A 20,848-nucleotide genomic window follows, 5' to 3' on the forward strand; every position below is an offset into this window, starting at 1 on the left:
CCATCATCTGGGTTTACTAATTGAAAGCAGTCTTTGGCATCCCACCATTAAGTTCAACTACACTGGCAGTCCCAGCATACAATGCCTCAGGTTTTGTTGTTACAAACTGTTACTATATCTACATAAGAGCCTAGCCACAGCAGCATACTACGTAGAGTGACAAAAAAATTAACCGAGGGCTCTTTCCAGGTTCATGTGTGACCAAGTCACAGTTAATCCCTGTGCTGGATGTTCTGCCTTGCCTGTGGGAGCCCTGCCCACGGGAGCCCTGCCCACGGGAGCCCTGCCCACCGGCCTCTTCTGTCTTCCTGGTCCCTGGCTTCTGAAGAGGGTCCCGCAAATGCTCTGAAGAATTGTGTTTTATCATGCAGCCCAGACAGAGAAGCCAGCATGCTGCCTGAGGCCCAGCGCTACCTCAGGACTGCAGCCAGCATCTGGGAGCCCCTCCTGACCTCTAACTAGCACCACTGCAGCCAACAGTAGGAGCGGACAGCCCCTCCTCCCCCCGCTCCTCTGGTACATGATACATTCTGGAGACGATAGTGAGTACTGCTTGGCAGACCTCCCCAATGGGAGAGAGGCTAGTTCTCCTCTAGTCTCCTCCGGTCGCCAACTGCTCGCTCTTCCTTCTTGCTCCCAACTCTCTTTTCCCCAAAGCAGCCAGAGTGTAAATCTGAGTTGATATGTTTTATTTACTTATTTATATTTTATTAAAATAGTTTTGAGATAGCATCTCATACACCATAAGCAGGCCTGAAACTGAAGATGACTTTGAACTTCAGATCTTCCTGCTTCCGCCTCCTTTGTACTGGGATAACAAATATGTGGTTGCTGAGAACAGAACCCAGGGCCTCATATATGCTAGGTAGGTACACGACCAAATAAGCACCTTCCGGCCCCTGTCCAAATACACACCACCGAGGCTGTCTCCTGCCCTCCCGCCCTCCCTCAACTGTAGTTTCCCAGCACTTATGAACCTTGAAACCCATGTCCCTGCCACGACCCAAAGAGTTCCATGAGGTGGCCCCTGGCTGTCCCTCAACCTCAGGTGCTACTGCGGTACACTGCCATGCAGTCCTTGGGAGGTTCTCCACATGGGGGAAGAGATGAGAACAGGTTGCCATGGAGACCAGCTCCTGATGATGGCATGAGGACCCAGCTGGGGGTGGGAGTGGGCACAGGCAGGTGCTTTCCACTTCCGCTTGCCACTTGATCACACTGCTTTTCCCTTCCTGAGCCTCTGGCTTCACTTGTTCCTTGTTTGAGGAAGCTGGCTCAAGGACTCCTCTCCAGCTCACCTATTTGGAGACCTTAGCAGCCACACAGCTGGCTCTGTCAACCATTACTTTCAAAGCGCCAACAGCTTGTTGGAAAGATACTCTCATGTTTTGCCAGCCAGCACAGGACTTCAGTTTAGATTGGTTCATATCCCTGGAAATCGCCCCTCCCTTCTGAGAGCTTACACGTTAGCATCTTATCTGCCCATGCATGGCTTTCTGGCACCCTGGGACACCGGCGGCCCGGCACTACCATCACTTGGTGGGTAATGCAGTGGATTCCTCCTAACGGGGGCTCATTCCTCCTTGATTATTCACCTATTTATATTTGGAGCTGACAGTGAAGCCTAGGGTCTCATGTGTTTTAAAAGCATGCTCCATGCCCCCAGCCTGATTCCTTCCTATTGAGCTGGCAGGTCACTGGCCAGTGGCTCCTGGAGCTGGCTAAGCATCAGAGCTACCAAGGATCTCTCAGAGGGCAGCTTCGAGCCCTGTGGTAGACAATGGCACCATTGGCCACTCATCTGTCTCCAAGACGCTGCATTCTTCAGGCTCTCTGCAGTCCACTCTGCTTTTTGATTTCTATCCTTCTCCCATGCCCAACATGCAGGAGAACCCTGGTTCTCATCAGCCTACTCTCTCCCTGTTCACGCAATGTCAGCCACTACTTCTGTGTTGAAAGCTTCTAAACTGATGTAACACATGGAAATGAACAGATTCAGCTGGTGACGAGACTGTCACCACGGATGACACTGAAGACTTTGCAGAGGCTCCTGGCAGGGCCATTTGTAACTATTTCTCTCAGTTCCGCATCAGCAGGTCTATCCATCTTTGACAGGCCTCCAAGGCACTTCAGGGCTAACAAGGAGCTTTTCATAATCCTTGTGTCACTGAAGGCATTAAATTATGCCTGTTCATCTGCCCCTCCTGCTCAGGACACCTCTGACATGTGTACTTACCCCCAAGTACTCTGTGGTTAGAAGCTTCTCTCCTGAGAGTTCTCCAAGCTGGGGCTGGATCAGTTCATCTTTGTCCAGGTCAGCTTCCATGATGTCATGATCCTCCTGTTTCAAAGAAGACAGGGGTGAGACTCCTGGATACCCACCCACTCAGCCACAATCTCCCCAGAGAGAGCAGGCACCTGCTGTGAAATAAGGTCTCAGGTCAGCACAAAGTCCCACGAGGTCTCAGAAGCCATCTGTCCCCTGCTCATGATCCCTCTAAAAAATGAGGGGGCACAGTTGACAACTGTTGCAGGATATTTGATCACACTGTGAACCCTGGGATTGTGTTATTTACTGAAAAAACATATTTCTAGTTGTGGTGTGGCTCAGCCCTTAGCACACACCTTTAATCCCAAACAATGCACGTAAAGTTAGTTGGTAGAAGAAGCACCCACATTTGAAAGTGATGTTTAATTTGTGTGGCAGACAGAGTGATGAATCAGAGAAAGATTTGACAGAACAGGACACGCCTAACTCTCATGAGAAGAGAGGGGAAAGGGAAGCCACGTGAGAGGAGTGCAGAAAAAGCAGGCAGGCAGTTTTACTGGAAAAGCTGCACAGGTTAAAATGAGAAGGTTAGAGTGGCTTGCTAGAGTTAGTCTGAGGCCAAGCAGAGCAATACAGAGAGGCCGAAAGAGAAGCCAGATTGAATCAGAGTGGAGAGGAGATTGAGCCAGCACAGCTGAGCTGAACCAGCCACCCAGACCTCAGAAAAACTAGGAAGGGGTGAGCTTATTCAGCAGGAAGTCTCAAGGGGCTGAAAACATTCTAGGTCTAGATAAGATACGGATGCTCCAATTGTCCAGGACTAGGCCTAGGTTAGCAGACGGGGCAGTAAGCCTCAGAAGTGACATTACATCAGGCATCTAAAAGTTATGTTTCCAGACAAGCCCTGAGGAAACTAGGCTCCCAGGAAGTGCTTCCACAGCTACAGACACGACGAGGTCTAAAGGGCTCCTCGGCAGCTGTCACAGACAGGATTATCTCTGTCTCTGAGAGGTCAAGGAACCATGTGAAAGGCCACCAGTGAGCGAGATCACAGCTGGTAAAACACTTTCACATACATAGGCCTTTGGGGCCGTGCGGCGGTCAGGGGACCAGGTGAAAGGCTAAGCAGCTGGATTACGGACGACTAGTAAGCACTTCCGCATACACAAGTCTGACTGGGGCTGAGGGCGGTACATGGGAAGCTCGCTCTTCTCTAGGGTTCACAGGTCATAAGTTCACAGGTCATAAGAAGCCTCAGCACTTTGGTCTCCGTCACTGACATAAGATGATGGGTCTGGAGTGACGGCTTAATGGCTGACTGCTCGCTGTGTAACCACGAGGAGCTGTGTTCAGATCTGAGCACGCATGGATAGCTGCGTAGAGTCTCGAATGTCTATAATCCAGGATTGTAGGAGGGAAGACAGCAGTGAAGAGGACCGCGAGGGCTTGCTGGCTACGAACCTAGACGATGAAGGAGCTCCAGGTTTATGGAGAGACCCTGTCTCAAAGGAATGCAGAGGAGAGTGATGAAGGCCATCCACTGCCTTCCTCTGGCCTCTGTAGATCACACGTGTGCTCCAACACACACACACACACACACACACACACACACACACACACACACACACACACTGAGAGAGCAAAGGAACATTATTGTTTGGAAAATATTACAGTAAAATGCGCACACACCATTGTGACTCTGAGGTCCACCACCTTCACAAGTCAACCGGTGGCAAAGGAGACTACGCTGCCAAGTGCAAAAGAATGTGTCACTGGAGTGCAAGAAGACGAAAGGCCCCAGGACTGGCCAAACAAGACACCTCAAAACTGTACACAGGTGATTCAGGCCTGGATTTGGTGAAGGAACTCAGTGCAGAGGAACTGTCAGGGTCAATGGTGAAGACAAAATCCTCTGAAGCCTGCTCCCTCTAGGTAGGCAAGGGACAAGAAAGGGGAGGCTAGGAGGTCGGACATGTTTTAGAAAATAACTACCTTAGAAAACATTGTGTGTTGCCATTTTGTCCTTTTGACAGTGTCCTTTGCCTTAAAGAAACTTTGTAATTTTATGAGGTCCCATTTGTCAATTCTTGATCTTAGAGCATATGCTATTGGTGTTCTGTTCAGGAACTTTTCCCCTGTGCCCATGTCCTCAAGGGTTTTCCCCAGTTTTTTTTCTATTAGTTTCAGTGTGTTTGGTTTTACGTGGAGGTCCTTGATCCACTTGGAGTTGAGCTTAGTACAAGGAGATAAGAATAGATCAATTTGCAATCTTCTGCATGCTGACCTCCAGTTGAACCAGCACCATTTGTTGAAAAGGCTATCTTTTTTCCACTGGATGTTTTCTGCTCCTTTGTTGAAGATCAAGTGACCATAGGTGTGTGGATTCATTTCTGGGTCTTCAATTCTATTCCATTGGCCCACTTGTCTGTTGCTGTGCCAATACCATGCAGTTTTTAACACTATTGCTCTGTAATATTGCTTGAGGTCTGGGATATTGATCCCCCCAGAAGCTTTTTTACTGTTGAGAATAGTTTTAGCTATCCTGGTGTAGAGAAGGCTTATGGGATATATGGGGAGGGGGGAACTGGGAAAGGGAAAAGCGTTTTGGAATGTAAACAAAGAATTTAGAATATAAAAAAAAGAAAAAAATTAAAATAAAAAAAGTTCAAAAAAGAAAAAAATAAAAGAAAACATTGTGTGGGTGGAGCAGCTGGGATGGAAGTCTTCCCACTGCCATTTGCACCAGGGCGCTGGGAGACGCCACAGCCTTCTGTGCATAGAGGGCCAGGAGGGAGGAAGGGAGGGAGGGAGGGACGGAGGGAGGGAGGGAGGGAGGGAGAGAGAGAGAGAGAGAGAGAGAGAGAGAGAGAGAGAGAGAGAGAGAGATCTTCAGCAGTGCTTTCACTTTTGAGCTCAGAGGAGTAAGGACACAGGCTTACAGGTCCACAGGAGGAACAAACTCCAGCCAGATATAATATCAACTAGAACCAGATGGCGAAAGGCAAGCACAAGAACCCTACCAACAGAAACCAAGGCCACGTGGCAACATCAGAACCCACTTCTCCCACCACAGCAAGTCCTGGATACCCAAACACACTGGAAAAGAAGAGTTGGATTTAAAATCGTATCTCATGATGCTGATAGAGGGCTTCAAGAAATATATAAATAACTCCCTTAAAGAAATACAGGAGAACATTGGTCAACAGGTAAAAGCCCTTAAAGAGGAAATACAAAAATCCCTTAAAGAAATACAGGAGATCATGGGTCAACAGGCAGAAGCCCTTAAAGAAGAAACACAAAATCCCTTAAAGAATTACAGGAAAACACAAACAATCAAGTGAAGGAACTAAACAAAACCATCCAGGATCTAAAAGTAGAAGTAGAAAACAATAAAGAAATCACAAAGTGAGACATCTCTGGAGACAGAAAACCTCGGAAAGAATTCAGGAGTCATAGATGTAAACATCAACAACAAAATACAAGAGATAGAAGAAAGAACCTCAGGTGCTGAAGATACCATAGAAAACATTGACTCAACCATCAAAGAAAATGCAAAATGCATAAAGCTGGTAACCCAAAACATCCAGGAACACCAGGACACAATGAGAAGACCAAACCTAAGGATTATAGATATAGACGAGAGTAAGGATTTACATCTTAAAGGCCCAGTAAATATCTTCAACAAAATTGTAGAAGAAAACTTCCCTAACCTAGAGAAAGAGATGCCCACGAATATACAAGAAGCCTTCAGAACTCCAAACAGACTGGACCAGAACAGAAGATCCTCCCGGCACATAATAATCAAAACACCAAATTCACTAAATAAAGAATATTAAAAGCAGTAAGGGAAAAAGGGCAAGCAACTTATAAAGGCAGACCTATCAGAATCACACCAGACTTCTCACCAGAGACGATGAAAGCTAGAAGATCCTGGGCAGACCTCATACAGGCCCTAAGAGAACACAAATGCCAGCCCAGGCTACTATACCCAGCAAAGCTCTCAATCATCATAGATGGAGAAACCAAGATATCTCCATGATAAAACCAAATTTGCACAATATCTGTCCACAAATCCAGCCCTACAAAGGATAATTGATGGAAAATGCCAACACAAGGAGGGAAACTATGCCCTAGAAAAAGCAAGAATGTAATCTTCTTTCAACAAACCCAAAAGAAGATACCCACACAAACATAAAAATAACATCAAAAATAACAAGAAGCAACAATCACTATTCCCTAATATCTCTTAACAACAATGGACTCAACTACCCAATAAAAAGACATAGACTAACAAAATATTTCTCATGTAAATCTTCAATTTTATCAGAAAATGTTTGCAATTCCCTTTTTAATTAATTTAGTAATTTCTTTTATGTCTGCCATTTTATCTGCATTATTTTTCATGATAATCTTCAATTTTAATATATCTTTCTATATACTTCCTCTATTTTATTAGAAATGTTTTCAATGTAAATCTTTGATTTTATCACAAATGTTTTTAATTCCACCTTCAATTAATTTAGAAAGAGTTTTTACATCAACCATTCTTTATGTAAAATTTTCCATGAAATAGTCAATTTTAACGTGTTTGCCTATTTATTTCTTTAATTTTACCAGAAATATTTTTCATGTAAATCTTCAATGTTATCTGAAAATGTTTATAATTCTACCTTCAATCAACTTAGAATTATCTTTATGCCTATCATTTTATCTGTATAATTACCATGATAATCTTTAATTTTAACATGTTTTTCTATATATTTCTACAATTTTATCAGAAATATTTTCCATGTAAATCTTCAAGTTTATCAGAAAATGTTTATAATTCTACTTTTAATCAACTTAGGAATACTTTTATGTCTACCATTATTATATCTATATAAAATTTTCTATGATAATCTTCAATTCTAACATGTTTTCTACACTTTTCTACAATTTTATCAGAAATATTTTCCACGTAAATTTTCAATTCTATCATAAAATGTTTCTATCCCATATTTCAATTAATTTAGCAATGTTTTACATGTCTACCACTTTAATCCTTAATTTTCCATAAAAATTGTCAATTTTAATGTGTTTATCTGAAATATTTTCCATGTAAATCTTTAATTTTATCATAAAGCATTTTTACTTCCCTTTACTGCCCTTTTCAATAAAAAGAAAGAAAGAAAGAAAACATTGTGTGACCAGTGTCCATCCAACCATGCCAGGGAGGGCCTCTGATTCCTAGGATTCTACCCTCCAAGACTCTAATGAAGCACCTATATCTCTAGTTGGTGTTTCAGAGAAAGCCAAGCCGAGGGCATTTCATCAGTGTCAGGCAGTGCAGAGGTCCCCACTACCCAGTGAGTAGACACCGGATGGAACAGAGGCTGCCACTCCCATGTAATAGTAAGTAGGTACTTACTGTTATACTGCTAGGGTAGTGTCAGAGGCCAGAGGTGAGCAATATGGTACAAGCCCATCCCTTCTAGCCAGAGTGGGGTGGGAGCTATCTGTGGAAGCCTGGTAGGGAACTGGAACCATCCACCTGCAGCTGCAGAACGAGGCCATTCCTCTGGAACCCAGTGAGGTCAAAAGACTAAACACTTGTGCTACAAGGTTCAAGTTTCAGGGTTGAGTCTGTCCTCAGGGGGTACTGAGGTGACTCCCTTCAGTGTCTGATCCCTGTAAACCAACCAAGGAGAGGGTGGAGGGGCAGGGCCTTGCAACAAGGCTACCTCAGAGGCACATAAGCCCCAACAGAGGCATTTCTGTGTCAGCCTGTCCCCACCCTGGGCACTAATCATGGGCCTTCCATTCTAGCAGTGCTTGCTTGGACAAACTACCAAGCAGGAAAAGCACAACGGTGTGGCTTATCCTGGGCCAGACTGAGTCTCTGGCAAGTTCGCTTCAACTGAAACTGTGAGCCTTGATATTCTTAAAGTTTGCTTGATGACTTTCAAATAAATGCCCAGCAGGAAGGTAGGTGGTTCCTTCATGAGTTCAAGGCCAGCCTGGGATACATAGTATGTTCCAGGACACTCAGGATGATATAGAAAGACTCTGTCTCACATAGTAACAAACAAATAAACAGACAAAAGAAATTCATCCAAGATTTCATTCTAAGCAGGTGTGGTGACCAGGTGCCGTATCTTTTAAGTGCCAGCAAACGAAAGAGCAGATGAACAGGCTAGGACAGTTTTGAAGAAGTATAACATGAAAGGAAGACTCTGATTTCCAGAGTAACTGGATAGCCAGAGTAGACCACAGTATGTGTTGCTGGCAGAGGGACAGAGAGAATTAACAAAACAGAAAGGACTCTGAAACAGACCTACACAAATGTCTGGAATCTTCCCATGTTGCCTAGCATAGCTGCCTTGGGCTCACCTGATCCTTCCAAATAGCTGAGATTACCAAGTACACATCACTGCACCTGGCTACCTTCCAACCAATTTTTGACAAAAGAATAAGTGTAAGAGATATGGTAAATGGTAACTATACTGCCAAGGAATAAGGAAAAAAATTTCTTTATATGTTCAATATAAAATGCAAATTTCCCCGAGGACACCACGGCTGACTGGAAATATCACTATGCAGTAAACAAACAGGGCAAGTGTGGGGCGCCCTTTGCCATTTCCTGCCAGGAGCTTCTTCCACGTCAGATGATCCCTTATAGGTTAAATGGCAAAGAGCATTCTGAGGCAGCTTAGACTGGCGCCAGCTGCGTATGAGGGAGCTGGCTGGCTCTGAGAGAGCAGGACAAGGATGCCAGTGTGGTGTAGTCTTGGGGGGTAGGAGCCCCAAGCCTCTTGGTACCTGGGACCCCTGGTGACAATGCTCCCTGAGAGAGACCAACTAATCTGCCATTGATTCCTTGTACATTCAACAGCCTAATGGCTGGACTTGGTTCCCAATAACTTTCCAACAAGAAAAAGAATCACTGTTCTGAAAATGTGGGTTCCCTGTGCTCATTAAAGCCATTTTGGCTTATTGTTGTTCCCTATACACTCATGGACCGAAGGCCTGAACCATGTGCTGGAGATATTATTTGGAGAGGTTCTGGGAACTTTAGAAAGTAGGGCCTCATTGGAGAGGAGGTCACTGGAGTGAGGCTTTGCTCTGGTCTCTCCTTGCTCTGTTTCTTGGAAGGGTGAGGGAAGCAGCCTCTGACATACCTCCCATTGGGATGCTATTCTGCTATTCCAGTGCAATTTGGGCACCTCAGGCCCAAAGCACTGGAAACTCTGAAACCATGAGCCAAAGCAAACCTTCCCTTCCTTGAAATCATCTCTCTCTGTTAATGACTAACACTGTGGGCATCCTGGTCTTCAGTGGATCAGACTACTTGGTAAATCGGCTCCTAAAACAGATGGAGGGTCATGTGTGGTTCTAAGGCTGGGCTAGGGGCCACAGTGAGGCCGCTTGTCCTGAACTGTGTGCACTGCGCAGCCAGTGATGTCTGCCATTACTAGGGCTGTCAGCTAGGGATGAGCTGGCGTAAGAGCGGGCAGGCCGGAAGTAGCTCTGAGGCCGGTTCCAGATCTAGCCATGAACAGCACTGCTTTAATCACGTGTGGGCTGCTGAGGAGCCACCATTCCATCGACTTCCACCAAGGGCACTGAGTGGACGCCCGTTTATTTGAGAACCATTAAGGGGGTGACCTCAGATTTCCTTAGCACTTGGTTCTTTACCTCATGTGACTCACTAGAGTCCTCTAACTTACCTGTTTGCATGAGGAGGAGACTCAGGCCTGGAGAGTACAAAGCTCACGGTGACTCTAGCCTTGTGTCTGGGCGTCAGGGGCAGGTCCTTTCCACCCAGGCCCTTCTAAGTTAGTCCATAATGCCCTGCAGGAAAGCCCGTTTCTAGGGATGCACAGTGGGGACTGCCTGGGTCTCTTAAGGACCCGGGATCCATGGTGTTTGCCTTTGACTGCTCCACAGGGCAGTGAGTGAAGGAGAGAAGGCCAAGACGCCCTTAAATCCACAGGTTCATTCTTTTCTCTTTCCTGTTTTTGTCTAATAACAGGTCAAGAATCCATGTTTATCCAACCCAGAAAACAGGATCTCATCACTGTTGTGAGCTTCGCCCAGGCCCAGATCCATTTTTCACGGCCAGGGTAGGTACAGGCACCAGAGGTCCTGTCATCCTGAAATTTCACTCGGAGTTCCCCAAAGGTAATGCTAGCTATGAGCCTCTGGCCCGAGGTCACCTCTGGGACGGGTAGGGTTTATGCTGCTGCTTGGCTTGGAGCTGAGTTTACCAAAATAGCAACACCTCAGGGATCAAATAGCATGTGTACATTCTGTGATTGTTTCATGAATTCAGTGACTGCTTCTTGGGAACCGAGGCAGCGAGCTCTGCGGTCCAGTGAGTGGCAGGCATCTGGGCCAGGTAGTATTTCACCTCCTCTCCAGGGACCAGGCCTTGGAGGCCCCAGCTGGAAATGGGCATGTGAATCACAGTTTCATGAGGTATTGGTAACACACCACTTCCCCGCCAAGAGGGAAAATGAAACACTAAGAAAAAACGAAAGTCCACATTCCATTTCAAAGAGCAAGAAACTCAGTGGCTGACCTCAGCCAATACCTGCAGAGGGATTGCTTTACCCGGGACAACAAGAACATATGTAAGACCCATTCACTTGCAAATCAACCTATAGGTACCCAACCTGCCAACAGCACTTCTTACCTGCAAACGATTGCAAAGCAGGCTGGGAAGAGAGCCACTTACATATTTAGTCAATTTCAGCTTTTTAAATTAACAAGTTGAAAGCTTTTCTAAAGATTGAAAGTACTTTAAAAACTTGGAGTGTGTGTGTGTGTGTGTGTGTGTGTGTGTGTCTGTGAATGTGCATGCATGCATGCATGCATGCACACATCTGTATGTTCATGGTATGTGTGGGTGCCTAGGGGGGCCTTCTGGAGCTGGAATTACTTGCAGTTGGGAAAGGCACTGCCTTCTTAAAGAGCTGGGCATTCACCTTGAGTACTCTGTAAGAATCGATATGTATTCTTACTGAGCCATCTCACCAGCCTCCCCTCTCCCCCACCCCCTTTAAAAACAAGGTTTCACAAAGCTTATGCTGGCCTTGATCCTTCTGCCTCCATGGACAGATGTGCTGGGATCACAGGTGTCCACCGCCATGCCTGGCTTATGTGGTGCTGGGGTTTGAACCCATGGCTTTGTGCACACCTCACAAGCATTCCACTAACCAAGCTACATCCCCACTCCTGAAAGTGTTTTATAACTAGGCGTTGCTGACTGATAGTTTCTCCAGCCTTCTAGAGCAGGCCAGGTTCTGCATTTGGCGGCTAATATGCACACCACATCAAGGTGAATTATCTTAAGTTGCAGCTTTAGTGATATGAGCGTGAGAGAAGAGAAAGAACCAGGGGCTCACGGATGATTTACGATGCAGAGAAGAGGCGTCCCTGCCTCAGTTTCTCTACTACAACTTGAAATCAAATACTAGTTGTGTTCTTAGGAACATAATGTTCATGCAAAATGTTCTTGGTTAAGAGTTCCATGTTGAGGTTTTAATTCAGGAAGACACAATTCTTGTAGATGTCTCAGTTTTTTCATCTGGTAAATGGGATCACCTTTAAAATCCTTTAAAATCATGACTTATTAACTGAGGATACATAAGTCCTTTGCTTTCAAAAAGCTGTGGAACTGTGTCGCTCCAGAGCGGCCACTGGCAGGGCTTCTGAGAAGCACCTGTCCATCAGAGAGAAGGAAGCGGCTTCGCAGAACCAGTGGCCCTCTCCAGACAGCAGCCTGCCAGTGCCAGAGCTGAGCCTACATGATGGATTTTACCAACTTCACATCCCACAGGGGGCTAACATCCAAAATGTACAAACACCTCAAAACACTGGACGCCAAGAAGACAAATAACCCAACTAAAAAATGGGGTAGAGCCAGGCAGTGGTGGCACAAGCCTCTAATCCCAGTACTTAGAAGGCAAAGGCAAACAAATTTCTGTGAGTTCAAGGCCAGCCTGGTTTACAGAGTGACTTTCAGGACACACACAGCTACACAGAGAAACCCTGCCTTGAAAAACCAGAACCCAACCAACCAAATAAGTAAATAAATAAATGGAGGACGGATCTAAAGAGAATTCTCAAAAGAAGAAATCCAAATGGCTGAGAAACACCTTAAAAGAAGAGGTCAACATCCTTAGCCATCAGGGAAGTGCAAATCAAAACTTCTTAGAGATTTCATCTTGTACCAACCGTCCAGTCAGAATAGTGAAGATCAATCAAACAAACGATGTCTCATGCTGGTGGGGGTGCGGAGTAAGGGGACTCGCATCCACTGCTAGTGGGAGTGCAATGTGGCAGTTCTTAGAAATCTGGGACTTGATCTACCTTGAGATCCAGCTATACCACTCCTGGGCATTTACCCAAAGAACGCTCCATCCTGTCCCACAGACACTTGCTCAATCATGCTCACTGCTGCGCCATTCATAACAGCCAGAAACTGGAAGCAATCTAGATGTCCCACAACGAATGAATAAAGAAAACATGGCACATGTACACAATGGAACATTACCCAGCTATTGAAAAATAAAACCTGAAGGTAAGTGGATGGAAAAAGCCATCCCGAGCAACTCCGACCCAGAAGGACAGATCACGATCCACGCTCTGCTCAGCCTCCACAGAGACCCACATCCTCACCATATGCAGAGCGAAGAACCTTGGAACACGCAGCCCCCAAAGGGATGTCTGCATCTCCATCAAATGCTGCCCTCGGGCTCAGGGGACCCTGCCAGAAGAGGAAGTGGAAAGAGTGTAGGAGCTACGGGGATGGGGTGGGGTGGGGGGGGAGGGGAGGACACAAGGCCTTCTAGACACAACAGGGGGGTGCATGTGCCAAGTGACAGAGACGGTGGCACCATGCATGAGGCCTGCATGCGACTGACCAGGTGATGTCCAAGGACTGAAATGTGAAACAAACAGACACGTCCCGGTCCCTCACTCACAAGCTATCGCCAATAGACAGCCACTTACAAATGAAAACTCCGTGTTCTCCAAGGGAGTCTCACTGGAGAAACACAAAGGACTCGAGGGTAGATCCCATGTCCAGCACAAACAGAACTCCTGGCATGTAGGGCTCTTTGTCTCAATGTTATGTCAGACATATAACGTTATGTCAGACATATAACGTTATGTCAGAGCACCTTTTTGTTGTTTTTAACCTGACGGGTCCTCTGCACAGACAGTATGGCTTCGGGCTTTGTGGTTTACGGCATGCCTGTGTGTCTCTGCTTTTTCTTTGACTCTTTTTCTTGTTTGGTTGTGTTCTGTTCTGATGTTTGCTTTAGCTAAATTTTATTTTATTTTACTATTATTTCTTAGATATCTGTCTTCTAAGGAGAGACAGAAAGGGGGTGGATCTGCAATGGGAATGGAGGTGGGGGAGGAGCTGGAGAGAACAGAGGGACAGAAATATATTGTATTAAAAAAAAATCTATTTTCCATGAACAAGTAAACAAACCCAGAGCTGACCACAGTTCCAGCATGTTCTAGAAGCTAGTGCTGGCAGAGGAGCCAGAGTGTGCCGGCCACAGAGAAACCTACCACATGCTCAGAGACCCAGAGCCTGTACAAGACACAGCTTTTGATGACAGTAGCAAGGGCTCCACATTTTTTTTTTTGACTGTCAAATGGATGGAAACTAGCTGGACTGTATGAACCAGGCGTGTAGGGTGGTAGTGAGAGGGACGGCTCAGGTGTGTGAGAGCACACAGGGCGGCACCTCTCGCCCTGTGCTGCTCCACAGTGGTTCTTCATCAGCATTTAGAAGGGAAGAGCGGTGCTGGCCCCACTCAAGTGCCGGCCACACTTCAGTGTCCTGTGGGTGGGAAGCACATGCCTCGCCTCACAGGGATAAGGGTTTTACTCCTGAGATAAGAGTGAAGTGCTCAGGCAATCACAGGCCCCAAATACCCACATGGGTATGAGATTTTTATACTTGTAAAACGAAATGAAGTCACAAATCAAGGCCTTTTCCAAATATACGTAGGTGGGTTGCAGAGATTCAAGGGAACCCCCTGCTATAGGTCTCAGACACTACCTGGTGATATTCTTATCTTGGGGACTGATGGAGGCTAGAGCTCCAATGGACTTTATCTGCTAGGAATAATGTTATATAAGACACACGGATGGGCAATGAATAGCTATGGATTTGCAACATCCCAACTCTTCACAACCACAAAGGTCTAATCAGTTCATCAACCTTGTAAAACCTTTAACCCGGCTGCAGCTTCTTCTTGGGAACTTGAGTTGATAGCCAGCTGCATCCATGTGGACTGCTTACCTGGTGAGCATCTCTGGGTGACTCATGGAAACCGCAGGGAAGAGAGAACACTTAAAAACCCACTTTGGAAAGGAAGGGCACGCGGAATAAGGAAATGCTTCTTTAGGGTGGGTCTTAAATACCATTGTTGGAGGAATTTTACTAAAATTACTGCCTTTATATTCTGGAGGAGAATGTATTAGGTTACTAGAGCACAGTGATAACAATTACTCCAAGAATTAAGAATACCTTTAAAAAAAAAAGCCCTTGAGCTGAGATGAATTTAGATGCTCTAAGAGGAGGGCTTCCTCACAGTGGTCCATGATCCTATGACACTACAAGATTCTTAACTGGAGGCTTTAGATACATAATACTCCAGACAAACCAGATTCTAAGCAACTGGCCTGGAAACAGAACTAAGGTTGACTACTCAATGCATTTGAAAACTCAGATTCTTCCAGATAGAGTGCGGGCAGCAGAATGGACCCAAGTGGTTTCCCAAAGTAAGACAAGTGAGAGTCTCTAGTGTGCTGGCTGTTTGAAAGAATTAGAGAGTTTGACGGGTGGCTGAACCTGAGACAGCTTTTCAGCAGGCTGAGCCGAGAGCCCCGCTCTGGAAACACACAGGAAAGCCCTCTACATGGGGGAGTGTGCAGGGTGGACCAAGGTGACCAGGCTCTGAGCTGGGATCTGCAGGTGTCCCCAGGGCCAAGGGCCCTGTCTCCATCGTAGCAGCTTTCTTCTGAGCCTGTGCCCACGCCTGGGCTGTGAGTGGGCTCTGAAGCCTTAAGGGCTTACAGTGGGGCCCGGCTGCTACGTCAGCTTCCTCATTTACAAAAATCCTTTCAGCATCATGATGGCCCGTGTGATAACTGGATTAGTTTAATAAGCAGCCACAAGTAGAAACCTCACGTTTCTGACGTCAAGTCTGCTTCAGGAGCTCAAACTGCTCATCCTCCCCACCTCCCAAGTATGGAGGTGCTGTTATTGGTGCCATAGGAGAACGGGGACCTAGCAACATATTTACTATACAGAATCGGGGATGACTTGGAAGCTTTGTGGGATCAGAAGTGACAACAGTAAAAGCTTCCATGAGGTCAGAGGGTAAGGAAGCTGCCTCGGAGCAGCTCTGTGTGACCCACATGAGATGCAGACAGGAGTGCAGACAGGTGCCACACCATCAATCTCAGCGCCTCAGACAGAAGCTTCCCTCGAGCAGGGACAAATCACTTCCATGTAGCCAGAACTTCTTTACAGGCTTATTGTAAGCACTTACATATATATTTCTGTAAAAAGAAAAGACTGTGGCGCACAGGCAACGTGACTCCCTATGGCTATTAAGTTCTCCCTCGGTACCAGATCATTTAGAGAGACAGGCAGACTTTACTTATGTCAGTACCTGTTGTCCGGGTCACTCCTCAGATACTCCAAGAAGCTACAGGATGGTCACAGTGAATTCCCCAGCTCCTGAAGGCACGGTCTCAGCTGGCACTGGTCCAGACAGCTGGGACTAGAGCAATGGTCCTCAAACTTCCTAACGCTGTGACCCTTTAACATTTCCTCAAACTGTGACCCTCAACCATAGAACTATTTTCATTGCTTCTTCATAACTGGAATTTTGCTATTGTTATCAATCATGATGTAAATATCTGATATGCGACCCCCATGAAAGCACTGTTCCGCCCCCACCACAATACTAGACTTTCTGCTATAACAAACCTCAAGGACTTCCAGAGGACCCTGCACTTACTTCCACCCAGGCCAGAGGGGAACCCCCCTTTCAGTGGCCTAGCACAAAGTGCTGAATACAAGCTCTGGCCAGGCTGCTAAGGCTTCCTTAGTGAGCTAGCTGGGACATGCTCCTGAGCTGTCTCCACTGGCATTGCAACATTAGGCTTAGTGATAGCTTCTGTCGGCAAGGAAAACAGCAAACAGGGCAGAACGTGGTCCTGGCAGCTGAGGAGCCAGCATGCTGAGCTATGGTGGGAAGCAGCTGCAAATAAAGAGTCAGGATCCCAGGGCAGAAGGTGGCAGAAGAGAAATGACAGAGAGCTCAGAGAGCTGAAACAGAACAAGAAGCGGCTGGCAGGAGCCAGGGAGAGGTTGCAGGCGGCTGTCACATCTTCAGGGCCAAGGTTCTTTAGACTCCGGGTCAAGGGCTGTATCACTAGCAGGTTAAGAGTAAAGAGATCTCAGCTTCCTAGATCTATACAGTAGCTCTAACACGGGCTACGTACAGTCTAGGGCTGGGAAATCATTATACCTCGGTCTGCCTAGAAGCTACAAGATTAGCCTCAACCAAGGGCCAAGGAATGCAGCTTCCTAGGCCTGCAAAGGAACTGTAACACAAGAAGAGCTAAGGGTCCCGATACCAGAGCCCTGCTCTCCCGCCTGCCTGCCTGCAGCCTGCTGACCAGTACTAAAGGAAACCAGAGGTTCAAGACCAGCACTTGAAGCGACTCCTTGCCTAACCACAATTCTTTTCTTTCCTTACACCAGATGAGCCCCATCCCTCCCCAGTCCTTTAACCTATGAAGGAGACTAAACATTTTATCCGGCTGCTTCCCATGCCTGGCTCCATCCTGTCTCCCACTTGGCTTTCTCTGTTCTAGAATGGACAGACTGTGGTCTGCATGCAGCCATGGACCCTAGGCTGGCACTTTACATGAAGTGTGGTACTCTGAAAATCAAGTATCTCCACAAGTCCATGTACTAAATGCTTAGTCCCTAGCTAGTGGCCTATTTGGGGTGCTTCTGGAAATGGCAAGGATGGGAGCTAGTTGGCGGAAGTACTTTATGGGGTGTGCCTCTGAAGGCTCTGTCCGGTTCCTAGTCTCCTCCCTCATCTCTGCGTCTCCTCTGCCATGAGGTGACAGGCTCGGGTGCCTGCCACACTGTTCTGTGCTACCATGTGCCCTGAAATGATGGAGCCTAGAACCCACCAACCCACAGAACCCTCTGAGACCATGAGCCAAAATAAGTCGGTTGTCTGTAAAGTTTTAGTGGCTACAGCGTGACAGTGACACAAAGTAACTAGACAGTGCCATGGTCTCCTCAGAGACACTTAGAAAAGAGGCTTCACAGACAGGACGACTGGTGCTGAGTGAGGTGAACCCGCTTGCCAAAGGCCTCCAGATGACAGACGGCAGGCAGGATGCAGGCAGAGACGAGATGCCTTTCTTTGTATTTGTTTAGACTTGGGGCCTGTCCTTCTCTAGGGCTTCAGTGGGTACAGAAGGGCTTTCCTGCTTGGTCCACATATTCCCTACGGCTCTGGACTTGGGGTGAGACAGACCTGTTGATCAAATTACACAAGACAAGACCTAAGACCCCAGAAACATGAAGCTGAGAGCTGACCTGCTAGGAACATGTCCATCAGAGATCCAAATAGTAACTGTGGCCCCCAAGGGGCCCAGCCTCCTGGATTAGAGTTCTGCAGAGCTCCTGAGTGGACGCCATGTGTAAAGAAGGGGGGGGGGGAGGCAACCACTTGTGTTCATTATGGTCTATACATTGATTCACTGTAAAAGGAGAACACTTGGGATCGCTACTCCAGCCTAAAGCTGAGACGAGGGTCTCACGGGGCTGCTCTGACTGACACAGAGCAACTTGAGATCTTACTGAGTGCAGCAGCACACAGCAGTGTTTACAGAGGAATCATGTCAATGGGTTGAGGCCAGCCTCTTCAGAGAGAATGTGGCAGGATCCAGTAAGGATGAAACTATGATACCACTCAAGTCAGTGACTGGATGTCTAGATATGACCTATAGAAAGACCACAGACAAAAAAAAAAAAAGAAAAAAGAAAAAAAAAGAAAGACCACAGACACAGACAGACAGACAGACATATGCATACACACACACACCACATCACACACACATCACATACAGGACAAACAGATACACATATCCTGACATATATACCATACACCACACATACCACACATAAACAGATACACATATACTGACTGACACCCCCCCAACAGACACATATATACAGACACACACACATACACACCATACATCATACAAACCACACAGACACACACATACTGACACACATAGACACCCCCCCACACACACACACAGCAAAACCTGGAAATAGAAATAGAAACTGATGGGCTGTTGTTTTTGGTGCATGTACGTGAGTGCATAGGTTTAGGCTCAGGTGTACTGGAGTGCAGGTGTGTATTCAAGCTACAGGTAAACTTCAGGTGTGCTCCCTCGGGCATTGTCTGCCTTGGGTTTTGAGACAGGGTCACCTTCTCACTGGCCTGCAGCTTGCCAAGTAGTCTAGACTGGCTGGGCAGGGAGTCTGGGAGTCTTCCTGTTATCCTTCCCTCCATCCCCCAGTGGCAGGGTTAGAAGAATGAGTCCGTGCCCAGCTTCTTCACATGGGTTCTTGGGCTCAAACCCAGGCCCTCGTGCTCACAAAATAGCACTTTTCCTTCTGTGTTATCTCCCCAGACCCTTGTGGTCCTTTCTCCCAACAGGAAACCACATTGCAGAGACCTGGATGGGCTACCATAGCAAGTCATGGTGTATAAATAGAGGCTGAATCTGAGTGCTGAGTGAAAACAGCAACTGCCCCGATCAAGCCATATGTAAAGGTACACAAGGGCTACTAAGTATAGCTTACGGCAGAGCACTTGAGAGGACAAGGCTCTGGGTTCCATCTCTAGCAAACCAAAACAGCAAACCACAAAACAATGGTGTACAAGGAATATAAAGATGTCATGACCTGGGCTAGAGAAATGGCTCAGTGTTTATAAGCATCTGTTGATCTTGCAGAAGACCCAGTTTCAGTGTCTAGTTAGTAGCCATATAGTGGCTCATAACAATTTAGAAGATTGGATGCCCTCTTCTGACCTCTAAAGTTTCCAGGCACACACACACACACAGGCACACATACACACAGAGGCACACACATATACCCATTATGAATGAATGAATGAACAAAAAGATAGCATAAGGGCTGGCAAGAAGGCTCAGTGGGTATGGAAGCTTGCTGCAAAGGCTAAAAGCCCTGAGTTCAATGCCTGAGCCCCACATGGTGCAACGAGAGAAGTGATTCCTGCAGGCCACCTCCTGACCTCCTCTTGTATGCTGTGGCATGTGCACAACCCTCTCCCCATAATCAACAGATAAAGTTAGTACAAAATTAAAATCTTCAAAGTACAGAATCGTGCACAGAGTATAAACCTCAGTGTTTATAGAAGCAGCTACTTCTGGGGAGGGAAGGGCCAGCGGGGAAGAGGGACAGGGCAGAAACACGGCTGTCTACTGAATGATCTTGTGTGCTTTCTGCAAGGTTTGGAATGATCTGTCAGGGGCTGGAGGGACGGCTCAGCATTTATCAGCACAGGTAAGAGTGCGGAAGAATATTCCAGCGCTGTCAGAGGACCTGAGTTTGATGCCCAGCATGCACAGCAGGCAGCTCAAGACTGTAAGTCCACTTCTCTACCGGCACCTGCATAATATGCACATGCCTGCACAGATGCATAATTAAAAATAATAAAAATAAATCTTAAAAGTAGATGGAGGTGCAAGAGAGCTTGGTCAAGAGCAGGGGTCAAGAGCACGCGCTGCTCTTTGAGGACCTGGGTTCAATTCCCAGAACCCACGTGGTGGGTCACAGCCATCTGTAACTCCAGTCCCAGGGGATATGTCATTCTCTTCTGATCTCCATGTGCACTGCACACACGGGGCATACACATACATGAAGACGAAATACACATGCCTATACAAATAAATAAAGGTTATTTAAATGTTTAAAAAAATAGAATGTTCCTTCAGTTAAGTAGAAGTGATCGCACACCTGCATGGCCCATTCCCTCTGAGAAGATGGTCTGTGGCCCATATGTGCAGCAGGCTGGGAAGGCAGATTGCTGGGAATCAGAACAGAGTGAAGACGGGCTTAGGCCAGGATGTGGACAGAAGAGGAAATGAAAGGGAAGCTGCAAGCATTTCAGACAGTGAGTCATGGGCCCTTGTCCTGTTTGGACATGGTCGCAACAAGGAGAAAAGAGTCACCGGGTTCTTGAGCAGTTTGAGGAGCACAGGGACAGGCAAGACACTCACAGACTCACAGCTCCACAGCTGACGTAGGGAGGGCACTTGGCAATGCTGCACGCACTGGGAACGCATAGCCCTGGTTTGTGGTGGTCAGTAGTTGGCCCACTTAGAGAAGGTAACACATGCGGGGTGGTCAGGATGCATGAGGGAGGGCCCCAGAGACCGCAATGCATGTGGCCAGCTCCACCCAAAGGCTTCTTCAACCTGGACGTGCAGGGAGGC

At 46.8% G+C, this 20,848-nt stretch overlaps 1 protein-coding gene and 1 long non-coding RNA gene across 12 annotated transcripts in view; one reads left to right on the forward strand and one right to left on the reverse strand.

Moving 5' to 3' along the window:
• LOC127692967 (uncharacterized) overlaps positions 1-2,277 on the forward strand; it is a 57,596-nt gene extending 55,319 nt beyond the window's left edge. For all 9 annotated transcript variants that reach the window (XR_007979557.1, XR_007979560.1, XR_007979558.1 and 6 more), the window contains one exon: positions 190-2,277. This is a non-coding gene — a long non-coding RNA (uncharacterized LOC127692967). The remainder of the gene's footprint in view (positions 1-189) is intronic.
• Positions 1-20,848, reverse strand: part of Armc9 (armadillo repeat containing 9) — a 128,870-nt gene that overhangs the window by 29,303 nt on the left and 78,719 nt on the right. For all 3 annotated transcript variants that reach the window (XM_052193602.1, XM_052193604.1, XM_052193603.1), the window contains exon 21: positions 2,237-2,341. In XM_052193602.1, the coding sequence (XP_052049562.1) occupies positions 2,237-2,341 (105 nt within the window). The remainder of the gene's footprint in view (positions 1-2,236; positions 2,342-20,848) is intronic.

Source organism: Apodemus sylvaticus, chromosome 9, assembly GCF_947179515.1.
Source record: "Apodemus sylvaticus chromosome 9, mApoSyl1.1, whole genome shotgun sequence".
Classification (NCBI taxonomy): Eukaryota; Metazoa; Chordata; class Mammalia; order Rodentia; family Muridae; genus Apodemus; species Apodemus sylvaticus.